Here is a 19,498-nt window from a genome sequence, read left to right on the forward strand (position 1 = left end):
GAGCTTACTTCAATTTTTTTTGGCATATTTACTGAATAGTTTAAATTAAGGAAAATAAAGAAGACACGATTTGTTTATCAAGTCTTGCCTATCACGCGACAAATGGAAGTTATAACAAATCTAAGTAAATCCATATTTATAGTATTTGTAATAAAGAAGATACCGAATTCTCGAGTGCCTTAAAAGTTGCTAAAATTTAGTCTTAAAATATTATCGTTTAATGAACAAAAGTAAACGATATCGTTAGCTGCGGTCGAATGTTTGATGTGTCCTTCAAACAGTGGGCTTGTTCGTTATTAGCAGCTGTCGTGTGCACAATCCCGAGTTTTTCTTTGTGAAGGATTCTTTTGACAACTATAGCAAAGCGTACGCCGCCATTGTTTGGTTTGTTTGTTGAAGGCGCTCGAGGCATAATGAATTAGGTAGATGAAAGTATAAAAAAGATAAAAAATATAGAGGGAGTGGTAGCATTACCTTGATCAATCCTTTAGGCTTAACAAAAATATTCACGATGAAAGTATCATTGCTTAGATTACTCGTGGCCGCCACTGTTTTGGTAATAGCCTGGCACAAAAAATCAAGTTTGTTTGTCGACGGAGAAGGTGAGGATTATAAATTGTTTACAGAGGCATAAACCTATTAAATAGAAAGATAGAAGATGCGTTGTCCTTTTGTCTAAAATGATATAGCGAGAACCTCGTTTTTCTTTATATTAATAGAGAGATTTGAATCGCGTTTATGGCAAACGGCAAACGTGAAATTTGTGTTTATGTTTTCTTGAAATAATAAGTACAGTCAACTCTCGCCTTGCGGACACCTCGCTATTACGGACACTCCGATAATACGGACAGCAGCTAAGTCTCCGGCAAAACTAGATTACAGACGTTTGACTGAAATAAATTCCCGCTATTACGGACTCCCGCTATTAAGGACACTAATTCGTGGTCCCGAGGGTGTCCGCAAGATTCTGGCCTTTCATACTAACGCAAAACTATTAAATTTTCTGAGAAGCTGAAACCAGCGAGCGGCAAAGGAAAGATAAACATGCCATGTGGTCATTTCTGTCGTTTGCCGTTTGACGTAAGAGTAATTCTAAAGCTCTCCAGTATTGCCAAATGCATACGCCTAGGGGTTTTAATGTCCCAGGATCATGAGTCCAGTTTAGCAGGTACTAAAATAATCAGAGGAATACTGAAGACTTGCATTTGGTTTCGAGTAGTAGTAGTAGTAGTAGGGATCCTTCAGTCTCGGGAGACAATGGTGTGCGCCCTGTTGGGTCAGTCTTTCTGTTGAGAGCAGCGCCGGATGTGGCTCAGCAGTCCAATCCAAGCATGGCAGTCTCTGCCGCTATTGTTGCACGCAAAGTGACATATATTTTGCTTTTCTAAGAAATATTTTTTGTTATGGCGTACTTTTCTTATCGTCTTCATAGAATGACGGAAGGTTTTTTCAAAGAAATAATTTTTATCAATTGGGGCGAGCAAACTTTCATTCATCAATCCTCTAAGGACTGGAACAACTTAGACAATGACATTAAATACAGCAAATCATTGTCCCTTTTTAAGGCAAAGCTTAAAAGGTTGTGAATGATGCACTTTCTGATTGTTTAGCTATTTTTAAATTCGTTTGATATCGTGAAATCATTTTTTAGGTAATTTTTTTGTTATTTTGTATTTTATTTTTAATTTGAAGGGCCCCACTGAAAACCGCCAAGGCGAGTGGGCTCCCTGGATAAATATTATTATTATTATTATTATTATTATTATTATTATTATTATTATTATTATTATTATTATTATTATTATCATGATAGACTACATTTTAAGTCTTGTGATATTAAACCTCTTCTATTTACTAAATTACAATTATCCTTATATTACCGCTCATTGCGGAAGGATTAACGCCTCAGTCAAATTATTACATTGTTGCCTTTACATTTTTCACTTACTTTTTTCTCGTTATGATTTTATAATATTCTTTTTATTTTCTTTAATTTTAATCACTTTGGCGAGAAACATTTAAGATTTACTACTTGCTGGTAGAAAAGATCAATGTAAGTTACTATTATTATTTCATCTTCTTAGATGTTAGATTTGAACCAGTGGGATGTTTTAAGGACACCATATCCCCTCCAAGGCCTCTTCCTGTTCTTGTTAAGAACTTCCGATGGCCATCCCAAATAGACTGGAATAACTTGAATAGGACCATCAGAGCATGCGCTGAGGAAGTCAAGGAAGCTGGATTCATATACTTCGGACTTCAGTTTTATGGTGAATGCTGGAGTGGACCGAAGGCTCACTTAACCTATAATGAAGACGGGGAGTCAAAACGCTGTGTATCAGGCGTAGGCAAGGACAGGACCAACTTTGTTTATCGGCTTGTTTTTGAAGGTAAGGTTTGTACACAAAAATGGTACCTCTTTCTTCAATGCCAGTTGTTGGTTAAGATTTGCCTTGAGTTGTAGCACTTCCAAGACCCATGGTAAACGCCCATTTCTCGGCTAAAGCAGTAAGCACAAGCGCTGCTTTGTCTTGGCATAGTTTAATAGAAAACGTTTGCATTAACGAGAGCTATTGTTGACTCAATAGAAGTGAGGGAATAAAGTTTTCATAAACCTATCAAGTTCAAGTTTTCAAGTTTATTCAAAAATGTTAACATAAAATCCAAAGACAACACTAACCGCGTGGCCCAGTGGTAAGCAAGGGCGCCGAACTTTGAATCCGGAGGTCCCGGGTTCACGCCCCGCCTCGGCCACGCTTGTATTATAAAATAGCCAGCTGGTTTGCCTCCTGCCAGTAGGGATTTTTAACATGTTATGTTCGATTTGATTATTATTTGTTTCCCGTTATTTCTGAGTGGAATGCTGGTAAACTAGCTTTGGGTAGCTAAGTGCATTTCCACCATAAACAAAGCATCTAACCCGCAAGTATCTAGAGCTAATCTAGGCGGGTAGTGAGAAGACTAATTTACAAGAATTAATTACAGTTTGCAGAAATCTATATACAATTCGTCAGTGAGCCATACAAACATTGAAGAAAAGAAAAATAAAATAAAATAAGTGAACATATGAAAAAAAGAAATGAGATGATTCGTCTTGTAACACCTTCACTACCGAGGCGTCAAATAAATAAAAAATGTTAAAAAAATCAAACGGCGCCAAAGAGAAGTGCTGCTGATTAACAGCTTTCGTGGGATTGGTCACGTTTGTTATCATTCAAAATAAAATAAGAAAAAAAACAAACAAACAAACAAATAAAAAAAAAGGAAAAACAGAGACAGAAAAAACAAACAAAACAACAAAAACCACAACAATAGAAAATCAAAAAAAAAAAAAAAAGAAGAACAATAATACAGAATAACAAATTGAGAGACATAAAAAACTTCTTAATAACTTTTATTTTAATGGTTAAGAATTCTAGTCGAGGTGGAACGTTAACGGAGTTTAATATTTCATGATCAGTTAGAAAATGAAACATTTTGGCCTCTTATGTTGCCATCACCCCGTTAAGGGAAAGTCTGAATTTTTATCATCTGATCCATAGAATGCACCCATCATAGTCGAGGTGGAAGGTGGAATAGTCGAGGTGAAAATCAAACATTTTGGCCACTTATGTTGCCATGCACTTGTCCTCGAGTTACCAAACTTTCGTTGTGGTTCTAAAGTTTAAGAAAGTCTTTTGAAAATGTTTATCATCTGATCCATAGAATGCAGCCATTATAAAGTTCTCGATGCGCCTGATCGCTCAATTCACCATCCCTACACGCCAGAGGCGGCTTGCGACTACAGTCTCCCTTCGGCATGGTACAGATTCCAAGGGGAAGCCGGAAATGCTATGGCCAGTGAGTGTCCCAGTCCATTCACGTGCGGGACCATTGTACCGGGATGGTTAAAAGGAGATCTTCCTTCAGTTCAGGAAGGAGTTGTTTCTAGAACGATCTGCTTTCTTCAAAACAGAGACTGCTGCTACAGGTCGGTTGAAGCTGAAGTTCGTAATTGCGCTGGATTTTACGTGTACAAGCTTAGGTCAGCGCCATATTGTCAAATACGATATTGTGGAAACGGAAATCTAGTAAGTGATAAATAAAAGGATGCTATTTTAGTTTTATTTTTGAGCGATATAAACGTTTCAAGAACAACATGTAGAAGCTTTGTAAAGCCAATTTCAAGGCAATTCAAAATTTCACTCAACATTGTGTAATATTGCCTGATCAAGCACAGCAAAGGGAGGGCTGCCGGGGATGTTTTTAACACGTTTCTTTTTCCATTTAAGTTCCAGTATCAACCGATCTGTTCTCCGTACTTTTCTTCATATATCTCTAACGTAACTAGTAAGGAGAATCTGTTTGAATATCAATAATGTTTCGGTGATCATGGTGGTGTGGTGTTGTAGTAATTGGGAAGATGTTATGTTGTAAGAAGGTCATTGCTGCGGCTTAAACGGCCGTGTGTAAGCGCATTGGTGATTGGTGAGCACGTTGCCGGAACGTCAGATCTAACGGTTGTTGGTTCAAAACATTACCCTAGGCCTTGTAACTGTTTTGTTTCCTTTGACAAGAACCTTTGCTCCACATTGTCCCTGTTCATTCAGCTGTTTAAGAGGGCATTGGTCAGAAGCTGCTGAGGGTAACCCTGTGATAGACTAGCATCCCATCCAGGGAGGAGTAGCAATACTCATGGTCGCTTCATGTTACAGATACCAAGATAAAAGCTCTGGCCGACGTGTGGTCTCTGAAAGCATACTTGTGACTTTAAAATAGTAGCCCATCGTTTGGGGGCCTAATGAGTTGTACTTATTTTGCCACTTTGCTGTGACATGAAGTGCAGTGCAAGATACCGGCCGTGTAGCATCATGTCTGATTTTGTTCAAAATTTCTGCGAAACGATAATGAAATTGCGCTAATATAGTACAGATCAAAGCAATTTTCATCGGTGTACAAGCGAAACGGGTAAAACAGGTATTGATTAAGAAGATAGCGACAACATCGGGATTCAGAATCATAAGGACCGTTCAGCTCGCGATGAAAATCGCAAGTGTAAACTGGCGGCGATTTCAGTGCAGTTTAGCTGCGATTTCCCCTTAAAGCTACGTCGCATAAGGTTTCAAAACTCTGCGATGTCGTCACTACAAACCGCAGTCAAATCGCTGTTGGTTAACATTTCAATTTTCATCGCTAGGTCGAACGCAATCAAAGTTACACAAGTTTGTATTTTTCACCGTTTTATTTTATTTGTCCTGTTTCTATAGAGTTACTTGGTGCCTAAATGATATCAAGGACTAAATCACATGTTTTGATCGATATTTCAGAATTAATGCTTGATTATTTCATTTATTATCATCCACATGTTAATATATTCATTATTTTCTTAGGAATGAGCTGCTCGAAGATGTAAGAAGGAAAAAGAAAAATATATAAGCAAGAAATATTCATTGTATTAAGAATGAAAGTAAAATATATGCGAATTTTTGAAAGCTAAATAAACCAAATAAAACAATTCTCAAACGGGTCGTAAGTCTACTTCAGTACTTATTTGCTTCCCGAGTTGCCAACAAAGAGACCCTCTTTCGATTCATAGAACACACTTACCCAAAGAAAGAAACGTGATTCCAACACTCTTCGTGTCCAAACAATTCCCTGCACTAAACCACCTTTCTGGAGTTACTGATCTAGATGGAAAATTAGTCACTGAAATGCACGTTTAAAAAGTATACTTAAGCCGTTATATACCACAGAGCTAACCAAATATTGCATTTATTTTTATCAAAGGAACACAAGAAAAAACTCTGTTCTGAAGTTCATTTTACATTGAAACTTAACCTGTTCCATGGTCTGTTTAGCTCAAGGTTGAGTTCTTCCGGAATAACTCTTGGATTAGGAAGCTGTATGTAAGCAGTATCGCCAAGTATTGTTAACCAAATACGTAAATGTTTATAAATTTGTCAGCGTTACTTTATTCTTTATCACTGACTTCTTTCTATTTTTTCCCAAAGACTATTAAAACTTTTCAAGCGGCGTGCGATATTACTTTTAGACTGGGTTCCTTGTAGTTATCTATTTTAGTAAGTGCAGAGTCTATATTGCATTCTCGCATTTCACCATTGTTACGATTCCACTCTTAAATACTCTTCCTCTTTCCATCTTTTGTTTTGCTTTGATTTGCATTGCGGCAATAAAGTCGCGGGAACAGCATCCTTTGCTTATGCTACGATACCTGCAGTGCCTTGGAGTTCAGTCAGTGTATTCCATGTCCTTTTTCAAACTTCATTAGAACTGCTAGCGAACTTTATAAAAGGAAATTTCTTAAGGCGGGGGAAGGGATGTTTTTCAAAGGGAACTTGAAGGTCCTAATTAAAGATATCGACAGTAGTGCCGCGGCGGATTCAACTCCCGGAAGATCCTTCACGTGACTGTCATTTCCGGGAATAAAATAACAGCTCTACAGCCGGCTGTCAAAGATTTCCTAGTTACTTTTAGAAAATCAGGGAAGTTTCGAATTTCATACAGTTATTTACTTCTGCTTGGGGTTGTTTTCTGACTAATTGTTTTTTCGGCATAAATGAAATTATCGCTGGTTCGCATACCATTCTGAACTAAAAATTAAGGACGCATTTATCCTTATTCCTAATATATAATAACAGCCGTCTTACCATACATACCATACCATAGGGTCATAATTAATGCCGTTAAAAAGGGAATAAAAGACACAAAAGCGTTTTTTGAAAACATATACCAAGTCCGTCATTAAGCAAACTTACTAAAAAACGGCGTCTATGAGAGAAACCCGAGGTACGTACGTTGTTTTAAACGTTAAATAAATAATTCATTTCATTTTAACCTAAATAGAGTTTCTTACAACAGAAAAGAAAAGCAATTCGCCGCGGCTAATGTAGTTTTTATCCTTCTAAACAATAAAGGCGATGCCGCACCTTATGTCATTTAGTACCTTATTTATCACGTAATATTCTTGACGCAGAAATGTTTCCTGTACACTCTGTTATTTAATGCCGATTAACTGATGTATGTGGTATTTACTTCGAGTGCCAGCGCCTTCCCTTATCAAGTACCGCCCTCAATCAAAATCACACATAAGAGCAAAAATTCTAAAAAGCTCCGTCCTTTAATAAACGCAGCACCTTTAAGCAAAAACGCGGCGCTCATTCGAAAACACAACCTCTAGAGTGAGAAGGTTGTTAAAATAAAAATATAGGACTATTCGCATTTATTTTAAAGACACTGCAAAAGATGCAAATTGACCTTTATTTCATTTTCTTGTCTGTATGGTTTTAGAATCGATAAAGCGCCGGATAAAATTCTCGCCAAATTTAAGGAAGGCTTGGTGGTATTTTGAGTGAGTATGGAGTTTGTTTCCAATACATGGAGGGGAGGATAGTTTTAAGGTACCTTAGAGCCAATTTGATAAACTGGTTTATACATTGTCCCAAAGGTAATCGCATAGGAATGGGCCATTTCCGAGTTGCAGTGAACCTCATTATTGCAAAGTTTTTATTATGAAAATTAGTTGCCATTCGTATGCAAACGAAACTAAAATTAAAATCATATGAAAAACTTTGCACTTAGCCTCACTTTCATCAGAGGTTCACACCAACTCGGATGACAATTATCCCTAATCTTTCATACTCCAAAACGGCGCTTCAAATGTTAAGGGAATGATGCTCGAGTCTTTTGGAAATCCTTCTAAATCGGATCAAAATATGTCTTAGAATATTCATTTTTTAGTCTCGAATTACATTGGTAGAACACACAGGCGCTAAATCGTGGGATGATATTAAACAAGTGCTGAGGTCGCGATCCGAAAAAACATGAAAATTTCTTTTTATCATAAAAATCTTGGAAAAAGTAGAGTGAAAAATCGATGTTTTGAGAAACCGGAAGAGACTTGCTTTAAATTATTGTTGTCCTAAAGGGTAGGGTATTAAAACTCGCGCTAAAGATTCTAACTACCTATATATGTATTTAATTTATCTTCTGACTCGACGATATGAAGAAAACTCACTCGTAGTTTGTAATGCGCTCACAATAATATTAATCAGTTACTATTTATTTCACTGTTTGCTTTTAAAAAGACGTGTTTATTATCTTTAAGATGATATCTTTTGCAGTCCAGCCAATCCGTCTCCATCATAATTAAGGTTATTATGTTGTTTATTTTTCGGCTGTTAAGTTCTCGCCATTTTTAAGTGAGGGTAAATCAGGTAACGCCATTTAATGATACGTCGTGATATTTCACGATATCCCATTTACCAAGAGAGACCGTGAAGTCAGGTAAAAAAAGACATGCTTTGTTTTACAGGAGTTTTGACTTAAAACTTGTCTATTGTAAAAGATTCTGGAGTAATATACTTTCTTACTCTCCACTGTCGCAAAAGTTAAAGAAAAGCACTACTTTTAAAGTAATACTATATTACTAACGAAGCAAATCGGTAGCAGATGCAGAATTTGTCGTATGGTTTGGACCCAAAGCCAAAAGAAGGGTTTGGAATATGATAAAAAATGCTAAGGAAGAGTAAAAAGGGCAAGGTATTCGATTCTTTTCATTCTGACTCAAAGGGAAGGCTTCCCCTCCCCCTCCGGGCCCCTCCTTTCCTCCCTCTGGCACAAAATTTCCATGTACGGTGAGTGAATAACTTTGACCGCAATGTTAATTAAAACATTGTTTTGTTTTTACAATTAACAATTTCCCTGAACACTGCGAGTCCCTAGCCAGGTATTATACTACAAACTAAAACGAAGAAAGGTATAGGAAGACTGCTAATTACCTAATGTTGTTGGAGGTTAAAACTTCAGTACCGGCTTCTCTTCCTAGCTTTGTGTAGACGCAAATGTAAATTCTAAATTTGACGGGAACGGAATGAAATGTTCGAAAAAGAACGAGTTGTTTTGGTGTCGATTGTCTTCGGATTAACACAGCCTTGCGCTAATACTTCATTTCATGAATATAGACTTAAATACGTTTGTACTACAGGTGTCATTAATGGCTGCCTTTAATATGCAGATTAAGGGAATTATGTAAGACGATTTAATTTCTGCACTTTCGCGCATTTTCCCCCGAAAACCTTTAAACAGGGGGAGAGCTTGGTACTTTTCTAAACAACTAAATAGCTCCATCTAATGCAAAAGCCCTCGTCATTGGGAAATGGAGAAAAATGGGTTTTATTTTAAAGATTTAAAATTCAAAATTGACAAGAAACACGACAGTCGTGTACTGCTACATAAAATATTCGTTTCACACGATATAACTCTCTCTTAAAAGGAGAATTCGAGAATTGCAATGTAGGAATATATATTTTAACAAAACATATTTAAACGGCGTTACATTGAACATCGACAGAAAAATCAATTTGTAGCCACACAAAAACTCCGTAAAAGTGAACTAAACATACATGACGTGTTATGCAAATATCCGGAGGACACATACTGCAACGGCGATAATTAACTTTGTTTAAGCCAAGTGCATTAGTTTAGATAGGGATAACGTGTAATTAGTTTATGGGAGATAGGAGTCAATTCTTATAGCAGCACAGAAAACAGCACTTTCCCCCTCTTCCTGAACGTACACGAGGTTTAATCGATCTGTCAGAGAGTTTCGACATTTTTCTTAACAGGTTTATCTGACCGGGGACAGCTGACAAGTCATTCAAGCCTACGGGGTCTCGCAGCTGATTCTGAAGCACTTCACCTGACCCATACACGCTTTTCTAGTTCCACTCAGCTTTAACCGCCCATAATATCCTCGACCTCAATCGCCGTACGATGAAATACTCTATTTGTGCTGTCGCTGCTCTACTCTGCATTGTTTATCCATCAAGCTTAAAAGGTTTGTACAATAACTTTCTTGTTAAATTCATGTATCAGAAATCGAGTTTGTTGCTAATGCATACAGTGTTGTGCTCAATGGGAAAAAGAAATGGACTTCGCTTACTTAAAGGTGCTTAACTGATATAAGCGTCTAAAGATATAAACACACTGAAGCCCTTTACGTAACATGTAGTCATGTTTAGTTAAACTATACAAATAAAATACATTTTTGTCAGACAAAAATTTGACTAAGACATAATGTGAGCGATCGTGGATTGTCTTTGAGAAAAAGAAAAACAAAAATTGTGGCTGAGTATATTGTTTCAAATATAAAATCGTTTGTCTTCGCTTATGCCGCGAAAAGTACATACAGAATATATCAATTGCAGGTGCACCGGACGATATATGCGAGTTATTAAAACCGCCTGTAATATTTTTATTACTGATTTGTGCACGTGATTTTATGAGTTCTCGCCACGTGCTGTACGTCTTGCTGACATGATTAAATAATGGGGAGCGAATAAAAAGATCAAGCCTTATTGGTGTCATTGAATAAAAGTGGGTGTTTTGGTGAAATCGCATTTTGGTGTTCAACGGTACAAACTAAGATAAGCTAAATTGATAACTGTTGTCCTAAAAATGGCTTGTCAAGATGAAAATCGAAGGGGGATGTATCACTAGAAATATGAAACGCTTGTTTGATTTTTAAATGGGTGTCCTGAAGCCGCTTGAAGCTGGCGCGTCAAAACGTGGCGATATTTAATTACTTATGAATTCTCAGGAGTTCAAAATCTCGAGTAGCCTTATTCAAACTTTCTCCACTGATAACCTTGTCCCGGTTGTTCAAAGAGCGTTTAATTCGCTATCCGGCGGATAAAATGTATTGGTTGGAGTGCATTTCATCCGCTGGATAGCGATTTATCCACTGGATGGAGTTATCCGCTCTTTGAACAACAGTAGCCAGGAGGCACAAGGAGTCAAAAACATGAAATTAGCGAAGACAAAAGTTTCCTCAATAAAACCACCAGATCTGTCCAAACTGACAGACATTGGTCAGACAAATGCGTCTGTGTTTGCTGATGTCTGACAGAATAAACTTCATAAACCCCTGATGACACCTCAATGCTAAAGCCAATAAAAAAATGGTGGTTAGTTAGTATCTCAGTTTTTTATTGCGATTTTGGTAATTTTTAAGGGGCTTAACGCCAAATTCGTTCTTAACAAAGACTTAAGAATAGGCCGAAGCCGTTATTTTAACACAAAGACAAAAAGAAGGAAAGAAAGAAACACTAGAAATATTAGATAGCCGGTGTCAATCTGAAACGGATTTTTTTTCAATATTTTTCAGGATAGTTCATTCTGAACTACAGTAATGCATTCTTGTATGAAATTTGACCCAACGTGTATAAAACTCAGGTAAAAAAAAAAGATATTTCATTGCTAAACTTACTAGTTTACAACTACATATTGCCGGTCTATGAGAAAGAAACCCAAATTCCGTTAACACCATGCATTTCTTACCGAGTTTGCATACGAGGGCTACAACAACCATTCTTGTTTACTTTTTTGTGTTAGCAGGACGTTTTGTCTAGTTCGTAAACCTTTTTCAGTTTTTAATTGTCTCTTTTACAGGTACGTACACCTGACCTAAGTACATTCATACATTTATAATGTTATCCACTCCCTCTTGGAGATTTTCAGGGATAATTTACAACACTGGTTGGGGGACTTTGCCAGACTGCTCGTGGCGCAGTTTACAATTAATGAAATGACGAATTGTGAATGCCCCCAAAGTGAATGTGAATTTTTTAGATAGACGCTAAGGGTGGTCACTGCCAGAGACGTCCCACAGAGTCAGATCATGTGAAAGTACTGTGAGACGAGGCCTATGGTTGGTTTATCGTCCTTATACGAGAAAACTAGGTCTAGCCATTTGCAGATGTCAGAGCAAAGGCAGCACTTTCTCCTCAGTTATTTAAAGACCCCGAGTGTTGGTCCAGCCGGAGTTTGATCCCTCTTGCTATTCCGGTGCTCTCCCAACTGAGCTAACCGGTCGGCGGTACAACTGCAGTGATTACATTTTTTGCGTTTGCTTCCAAACTGGGGAACGTCCATCCTGAGCAATTTGAACACCAGCGTACTGATTCATCATAAAGCCTGGTTTTCAAGCATAAGCGGACGAAAAAAAAAAAAAAAAAAAAAAGGAAAATTAAGCCTATGCCTATATTTACATTTATGTTCATACTTGTGTCAGGCCCCATTTCATGTGGGCATAGGAACTGTCGTGTAGTGAGTAAATCCAAGGCCTAGGTCTTGGTTCGGTTGAGTGTTGATTGTTTCAAGAATATTCATAATTTTGGTTGATGGGCTTGTTGTACATCACTTTTTGACGGCGTTACCATGCATGTCGTTTTATTTTCCAAATCTGTGTGACTGTCTCCGTTTTGTAAATATTTCTTGCAAACTGAATGTCATGCGTTGGTGCATTTTAATTCGTTGGGGGTCCGTTTCTCCTGAAACTCCCAAAACTTTCGGCTCCGAAAAATTTTTTTTACAAAAGCGTCAGTTTTGAATTTATTGTTGGTACCGTTTCGTAAACAAACAATCTCAGATGAATGTATCTGTTCAGACTTGTAGTATTTTCAACGTTTTTGCTTAGAGAATCGTTATAATCGAATTTTTTCCCTTGAATTTGTGTAAGTAAAATGGAAGGGTCAGAAGTGTTTTCGGAAGTTGTGATTAACGCACGACAGGGCAGTAAACTGTCATGTCGTGTATGTTACCTCATAACGGTTAACTGATTTCATTTTAGGTTTCCCACAGTATATCAAGGTTGGTTGCTTCAGGGATAAAAAAGGTCCCCTTAATCAAAGAGCTCTTCCAGAGCTACTTGCCAACTATCGTGGTGGTCTGGACTGGCACAACTTGCAACAGGTTGTCAAGGATTGCGCCTCAGAAGCAAAGAAAAAGAATTATATGTACTTCGGGTAAATTCATTTACATTCTATATAACTGTGATAGAATATGAAGTTATGTGCACTGAATTTGATCGCCATTTTCATTGTTGATCTTCATTTAAAGATTACTGTTTTGAGGTAATTCGTTTGGAGAGTCACTGACGTTATAACCAAAAAATTGCCGTCACCATCTTGGTCGTGCGTTGAATTGGTTGTTTACTTAATTTACAGCGTCCACGTAGCTAGGGAAGCCTGGATTATGTATTTACCTTATGAAAACAATTTTGCAACGGGAAAATGGTTCAACAACACATTAATAAGACTTTGAAGGTCTAAGACTTTTAACTTTAAAATGAAGATAGTGAAAATGCCAAAAAAAAAAAAGAACAAACAAACAAGCAACAACAACAACAACAACAACGTCGAAACAACAGAAAACAAAAATTACATACTAACAACAATTTTTTCTTGTAGCATCCAGTTTTACGGAGAATGTTGGAGCGGAGTGACAGCACCTTTAACCTATGACAGCTACGGACCGTCTTCTAACTGCGATAATTACGTAGGGAAAAGTTGGGCCAATGTTGTCTACAGATTCATAGGAGAGGGTAAGCAGCGAACTAATGTTCCTGAGCTGTATTACTATATCACAAATCTTGGCTTCTCTTTGGCTTGTTTCAGACATTGGGGCCTTTTTTTTTGTCATTAGGTGCTGATTAGATTTCAGGTTAGCTAGGGCGTTTTCCAATTGTCAGAACTGAGCGGCCAGACCGGCTCAGTTCATAAACGAGATGTACCAATTTGAAGGATATATAAGTTTTACCGTAGAAGTTCGAATTCCTTCAAAACAGCGCGTACTATTTTCAAGTTGGTTGTCTTTAAAGTTTTTGCAGCACCATCTCTTCGCATTCGATTTACAGACTGGCCGGCCAGTTGACGAATGGAAATCCCCCCCTAGTTAGTTACTGCCTGTCGCGTTTTAGTGGCACATAGGGGAGCAACGATGTTTCTCCACCCCTGCCTGTCTTTAGTAAGTTTCTCAATGGAGCTTCAGTTGCAGTTCAGCTCTATTAGCTCCTTCACGACTGTTCTGTGCCAAGCTGTCTTTGAGAGGCCTTCTTTCTCCTTCCCTCAGGTGTTCATGTAGTGTAATTAAAGGATATAAATTAAAACATCACAGTGTTCGCAAGTGGAAGTTTATTGTAAGTGGTTTTCTCACTCTCCGTTCCCCTCTTGGTTAACTAGTTTTTGGTCACTCTCTCAAGCATCATTTATCTGCGGAAGAATATTAGCTTGAATTTGGAGCGGTGTGAACTCAGAACAAGTCAGCACCCCTAGATTTTTCTTTGGCCTATTGCAGAAGAGTGATTTGATAGTTAAGTGCAGTCACTCGATAAAGTGAATAAATGCCGCTTTCCTTTTCATTTTGTTGAATTGGAAGTCATGTTTCATTTTGCAGAAGTTAGTTCCTTGTCTATTTCCAAAGTAAACACACAGGTTTCTTTTTCACACAGTTCAGTACCTTATATTCTTCTAATTTCTTTTAATATGCCCTAGATCTAGTTATTGACTGGCATATTCCTTCTATGTAGAAAATCTCAAAATGTGTCCAATTTTCTTGAGGTATGCCCTTAAAAACCTCAGCAATTTCAGGCCATGATTTGATTGGATTAGCGGCCATGGTATATGTACCATGTTACCATGCCAGAGAAATAGTGATTATTGAATTGTATTCTGGTTGTTCTTGCAAAGAGAAATCAGCAAGCTCTGGCAATATTTCTTGATTTTTTCAATAAAGTAATAGTTTCACTCACACTTGTTGGATATGGGATGATTATAGTCAAATGGGCACTACGCGCTCCGTAATGGCTATCAACCATCTCATATCCAACGCGCTCTCGCGGAATAATTGTTAAATCTATTTATTAGTATATACACATTTTGATAAGTTACTAAGTTATGCACTTTTTTGTCATTATTTAGAACTAGAGTGTCTTGGTTACTCCATCTTTAATTCTTCAAGTCGCTCGTCATCCTTCCAGCTACCGAGGGGCAACTCCCCAGCTTGTGATGATAAACTCTCTCCCGGATGGTACCGCTTCGTGGATCCCGCCGGAGTTCAAATGGCTTCCAATCCTGTTACATCCGGGAAATGTGCAACTGTAGTCACCGGTTGGCTGAGCTCTGCACATCCTAATATGACTGACGGGATTGTGAGTGGCAAAATTTGTTTCCATTGGCGCTCTAAAGCGTGTAGATGGTCTCAAGACGCAAAGGTTCGAAACTGCGGCAGGTTCTATGTGTACAAACTACAACCCACTTTTGCTTGCCCTATGCGCTTTTGTGGACAAAATTGAGTGAGGTAGTTATTTTATCTAAGCTTCTCTTTTCCGAATTTTAAACTTTTGATCCGTTTGTACGTATCCGTTTATCTAAGTTGTATAGTATAACTAAAAAAAACGATTTCTTTCCTTTTATGGTACGATAACTGAAAGAAAACATTCTAACGTCATTTGTTGGTAATGACATGATACGTAAAGCGAGTTTTCCGGGTTTGAGTGTCTCATTTGGTACGAAACGTCTACGACGACAATATCTTTACTAGTGCCACGTTAACTAATAATAAAAAATTGAAATGTTGAAATTTACACCGCCTTGATTAAGTGATTTCTGTCAGCCCGTAACATTTTGCTTTTTTTCTTCTCAGTTAATAAACCAGAAGACGTTCCATAGTATGTTAACGAAGAAAACTAGAGGAGGAGTCAAGTTTAACTCAAAATCAAAGTTGTAATGTGTCTTTAAAAGCGATTAAATGTGTGAAGTTACCCTGAGAATTTGAATGGTGACTGATAAAGAAGCGAAAAACATAAAAGAATGACCGAGCGAAAACAAACCTCCGTCAATAAGGGAAGAGGCTGAGAGCAAAGCTGCAAGGAAAAATCACTTAGTGTAACAGCTCCACTAATAGCGCTTGACTTGACTTGACGAATGGAATATGTACTCCATTTCCGTATCCAAAGCTCGAGGTTATAATTTTTTTTTGTTTTTTTACACGTTATTATCAAAACTTAGTAGCACTTTACTCCAGCGTCATATGACTGAACAGAGTTAACTTTACAGCAATTCCCCATCCGGCGTGTTTACATTGAAATATCGAATTGTTGTCACCTTATCAGCTGACGCCGCACTTATAAGCAAGCATTCGACACAAGATTCTTGCATCATTGAGATCCTTGCCTCGGTCGCAACTTGTGCCTCATCGACGCGCATGGAACACCTGCACACAGACTTGGCCCTACCATCAGTCGATTTGAAATCAGGTAAACAAATTTTGAATGACATATAGGTAAGTGCTTGACAGTTACAAAGCCCTTCAGCAGCCCTCCGATCGGTCTGCTGAATGTCTGGAGTTCGACTTCCGTCAGGTTCCCAGTTTGTCTCCCTCTGCCCGTGATAACCTAAATACGTTTTTTTTTTACCTGCACCTCTATTTGTTTTCTCAAACCATGAGTTAGTGACAAACTATTTTCTGGGGATGTCGGCGAATTGCATCGTGAAAAAGTTGACCTGATTTTTTTGAAATCCTTCCTTTGGAACTTAGAAAAAGCACCAACAAACCGGTTATGATTTGCTACCCCTTTGAGAAAATTACCTGATCTGTCTTCTTGGTGTTCCAGCCGGGGAGCTCAGAACTTAAGTTACTAAACATCTTTTACCTCAAATCAGTCCTACAGTACTTTCTGGATTCTAATATAGGGGCAAGGGTGGTCCCTGGGTAATATTTACATACGTATTTCAAGGACCCCTCCTTTAAGACAGTTAGCAGGGTTTCTCTTGCAATTATATGCGAAAAGTACAGAAGTATGTTATTTCATCTCGTAATGTATGAGACGAGTAAATTACAGACTTGAAAGAAGCGGTAGATCGTACAGATAAAATTTCCATAATATTTCAAAATAAAAGATATTTATCTTCACTTTTTACCTCTTCAGTTGGTTTTTCTCGTTTTCGCAGAATTTATTGATGAATTTGCTTTAGCTTAAGTCTACATATTAGCGGAATTTCTATCCCTTTGAGAAAATTACCTGATGTGTCTTCTTGGTGTTCCAGAACCATTTTTATACACAAAAAGGTACTTGTTTAATTTCCGGAAAGTTGTGAGAAAAGATGTAAGAATTTGGAAAGAGTTTCCTTTGATTTAGTTGAAAGTGATACAAAGATATGCTTATGTTTACACTTGGCAGGCAACTCCAGCATCGGGCAATTGGAGTTCTTCTCCTTAGCCTATGAAGCGTAACGCTGAGCCATAACACTCTATACCAGCGTAAGGAACTATTTTACACAATAAAGTACATTATATCAAAGAATCCTTACACATTGAACTTGCTTTAGTTCTTTTTTACGCATATAACCCTTTACATCACAGATTAAATTCATTTTTTTGCGGAAATCAGTATCTTTTTAGTGTAAACACCTTTTTGCACTAGTTAACATTTTAATAGCAGTATGCAGGTGCTGGATGATCTTAGGCCATCCCCAAAAACTGTTTCGTCTCCCATCGCTTCCTTTTTCATAAAAGTGAGTTGATAAGGTGGTTGAGATAGATGATATCTATATAGATGATATGAAAGAGACACCAGAGGTTCTTTCCCGTTGCTTTTAACAGCAAGGTATACTGACCTTTTTAAAGTCTGACACAAGTAGTGTCCTTAGTTCATTCGTCCTTAGAGTGATCTAAGTGTTGACGCCGAGCTGCTTTGGGACAAGGTTACGTTTATTGACCACGATACACCATGGTACACCCATAGGGTTAAAAAGACGATACATAAGACTTCACCCTTACAACATCAGCAAATACATTGCAATTCACATCAGCAGATCGGTACCAGAGCGGACTGATGAGAGATGTAGAGTCTGAGCAAACTCCTCTGATTACTAAAAACCAAAGCGGGGATCATAATGCTCCAATCACCATCAAATACGGTGCTACTTATATTGATATACAGCCAATCGACACAATCACCTGATGACGACCAGCAGTATAGCGGTCGGGACATTGCTATCCACGCCTTTGTGACACAATCGTGAGACAAACGATTAACTTTAGTTTGAGCTATCATTTAAAACCACAATCAATAACACCTTTCATGAATTCAGCTAAGTGCTTTTCATGAATCGGGGGGCTAAAACATTGGGCTGGATTAGACTTCAACCCGGAAAACGACAGCTGGGGAGCTCAGAACTTAAGTTACTAAACATCTTTTACCTCAAATCAGTCCTACAGTACTTTCTGGATTCTAATATAGGGGCAAGGGTGGTGCCTGGGTAATATTTAGATACGTATTTCAAGGACCCCTCCTTTAAAACAGTTAGCAGGGTTTCTCTTGCATTTAAATGCGAAAAGTACAGAAGTATGAGACGAGTAAATTACAGACTTGAAAGAAGCGGTAGATCGTACAGATAAAATTTCTACAATGTTTCAAAATAAAAGATATTTATCTTCACTTCTATGACCTCTTCACTTATTTTTCTCGTTTTTTAATTTGCTTTAGCTTAAGTCTACGTTTCCATGTACATGTTGTTTATCCTCTTCATGGTGTTATCGTGGCGGTAACAAATTTTCAATAAAAATTTCAATAAAATTTGTTGGTAAAACGTTTAGTATCTCGTCTATTTCATCAACGTTTGGTACTTTCTTGATTGTAAAGTTATGCATTTTCTTTGTTTTGACATAAAACTTAAAGAAAAAAACAATTGAAATAAGCGGCCGCGAAAAAAAATTTCGCATACGGATATTACCATGGCTACAGTTTATCTAAAATAAGAATTTCTCTTTCAATCAGCGCACGATTGCCCTTGATTCGTTTTCTTTCTCCAACAAAAAGTTTGTATCGCGATAAAAAACAATTCAATTTTGAGACGACATTACGGCCTTATAATGACGGCTAGTTGGGAGAAAATATATTCCGTATTGGGCGGAGTCGCGAAGCGTTTATAAAATCACAAAGAATAAAGTTTTCTAAATTGTCTCACATTTAAACTAGCCAGAACACAACAGAGGCTGTTTTCTATGATTTTCGAGTTTTCTATTGCTCTTCATGTGGCAAGCCAAAGTAACTAAGCTGAATGACCGTTTTTTTTTCAGTCGGCGAACATTTGTAGTGCGCCTGGTTATGCGTTTGGTAGTTCGGTGCAAGGCGGATGATTAGCATGGACGAACCCTTCTTTAGTGTGCCTTGAAAGCCGCATTACCGAAGATAGTTGGTCTGAGCGAATTGTCGTTTTAGTGCTTGTCTTTATAACCAGACCGCCCTACAACAGGACACAAAAGTCCACCATTCATAATGATCTCTGGTGTAAACTCTGCCAAACCTAAATAAGTTGTACATAAAAAAACTCTGTGAAATTGGCTCTAAAGCGAGCAGAACAGCTGAGGAGGCCATGAAGGTGAAGATACCTATTTCTTATATTGAAAAATTATAGACATTTCTTTCCCTACGATCTACATTTTCTAATCTGTGATCAGTAACCGGCCTCACACACTACGCTTGGGCTTACTTACTGAGCCCAAGTTTATAATATTTGTCTGTTATTGCACGTTACTATAAAAACTTAATAGCACTTTACTCCAGCGTCATTTGAATGGTCACAGTTCACAACATTTCCCCATCCTGCGTGTTCGCAATGGAATATCGAATTCTCGTTGCCTTGGCAATTGACGTTAC

General features: G+C 37.8%; 3 protein-coding genes across 6 annotated transcripts in view; 2 read left to right on the top strand and 1 right to left on the bottom strand.

The window, feature by feature from the left end:
• The first annotated feature begins 194 nt into the window (after positions 1–194).
• LOC146490035 (pancreatic secretory granule membrane major glycoprotein GP2-like) lies at positions 195–5,501 on the top strand. 2 transcript variants are annotated; one of them, XM_085091438.1, is made up of 4 exons: positions 197–602; positions 2,085–2,390; positions 3,706–4,070; positions 5,370–5,501. In XM_085091438.1, the coding sequence occupies exons 1-4, from the start codon at positions 512–514 to the stop codon at positions 5,373–5,375; spliced, it is 768 nt and encodes a 255-aa protein (XP_084947564.1). In that variant the 5' UTR covers positions 197–511; the 3' UTR covers positions 5,376–5,501. The 2 variants fall into 2 exon arrangements, with proteins under 2 accessions (XP_084947504.1, XP_084947564.1); XM_085091378.1 differs by lacking the exon at positions 5,370–5,501 and having other exon boundaries at positions 195–602; positions 3,706–5,341.
• Positions 5,502–8,207: 2,706 nt separating this feature from the next.
• LOC146490036 (pancreatic secretory granule membrane major glycoprotein GP2-like) lies at positions 8,208–16,749 on the top strand. Of its 2 annotated transcripts, XM_085125123.1 has the most exons (6): positions 8,208–8,283; positions 9,624–9,835; positions 12,629–12,803; positions 13,248–13,381; positions 14,757–15,135; positions 15,481–16,749. In XM_085125123.1, the coding sequence occupies exons 2-5, from the start codon at positions 9,772–9,774 to the stop codon at positions 15,128–15,130; spliced, it is 747 nt and encodes a 248-aa protein (XP_084981249.1). In that variant the 5' UTR covers positions 8,208–8,283; positions 9,624–9,771; the 3' UTR covers positions 15,131–15,135; positions 15,481–16,749. The 2 variants fall into 2 exon arrangements, with proteins under 2 accessions (XP_084981249.1, XP_084981310.1); XM_085125184.1 differs by lacking the exon at positions 8,208–8,283 and having other exon boundaries at positions 9,507–9,835.
• Positions 16,750–16,850: 101 nt separating this feature from the next.
• The window catches only part of LOC146490037 (scavenger receptor cysteine-rich domain-containing group B protein-like), an 8,156-nt gene continuing 5,508 nt past the window's right edge, over positions 16,851–19,498 (bottom strand). For both annotated transcript variants that reach the window (XM_085125297.1, XM_085125369.1), the window contains one exon: positions 16,851–19,498. This exon is cut by the window's right edge and continues 186 nt beyond it. In XM_085125297.1, coding sequence (XP_084981423.1) covers positions 19,386–19,498 — 113 coding nt within the window. In that variant the 3' untranslated portion in view covers positions 16,851–19,385.

This window comes from Pavona decussata, unplaced genomic scaffold (assembly GCF_977016875.1).
Source record: "Pavona decussata unplaced genomic scaffold, jaPavDecu1.1 SCAFFOLD_2, whole genome shotgun sequence".
Classification (NCBI taxonomy): domain Eukaryota; kingdom Metazoa; phylum Cnidaria; class Anthozoa; order Scleractinia; family Agariciidae; genus Pavona; species Pavona decussata.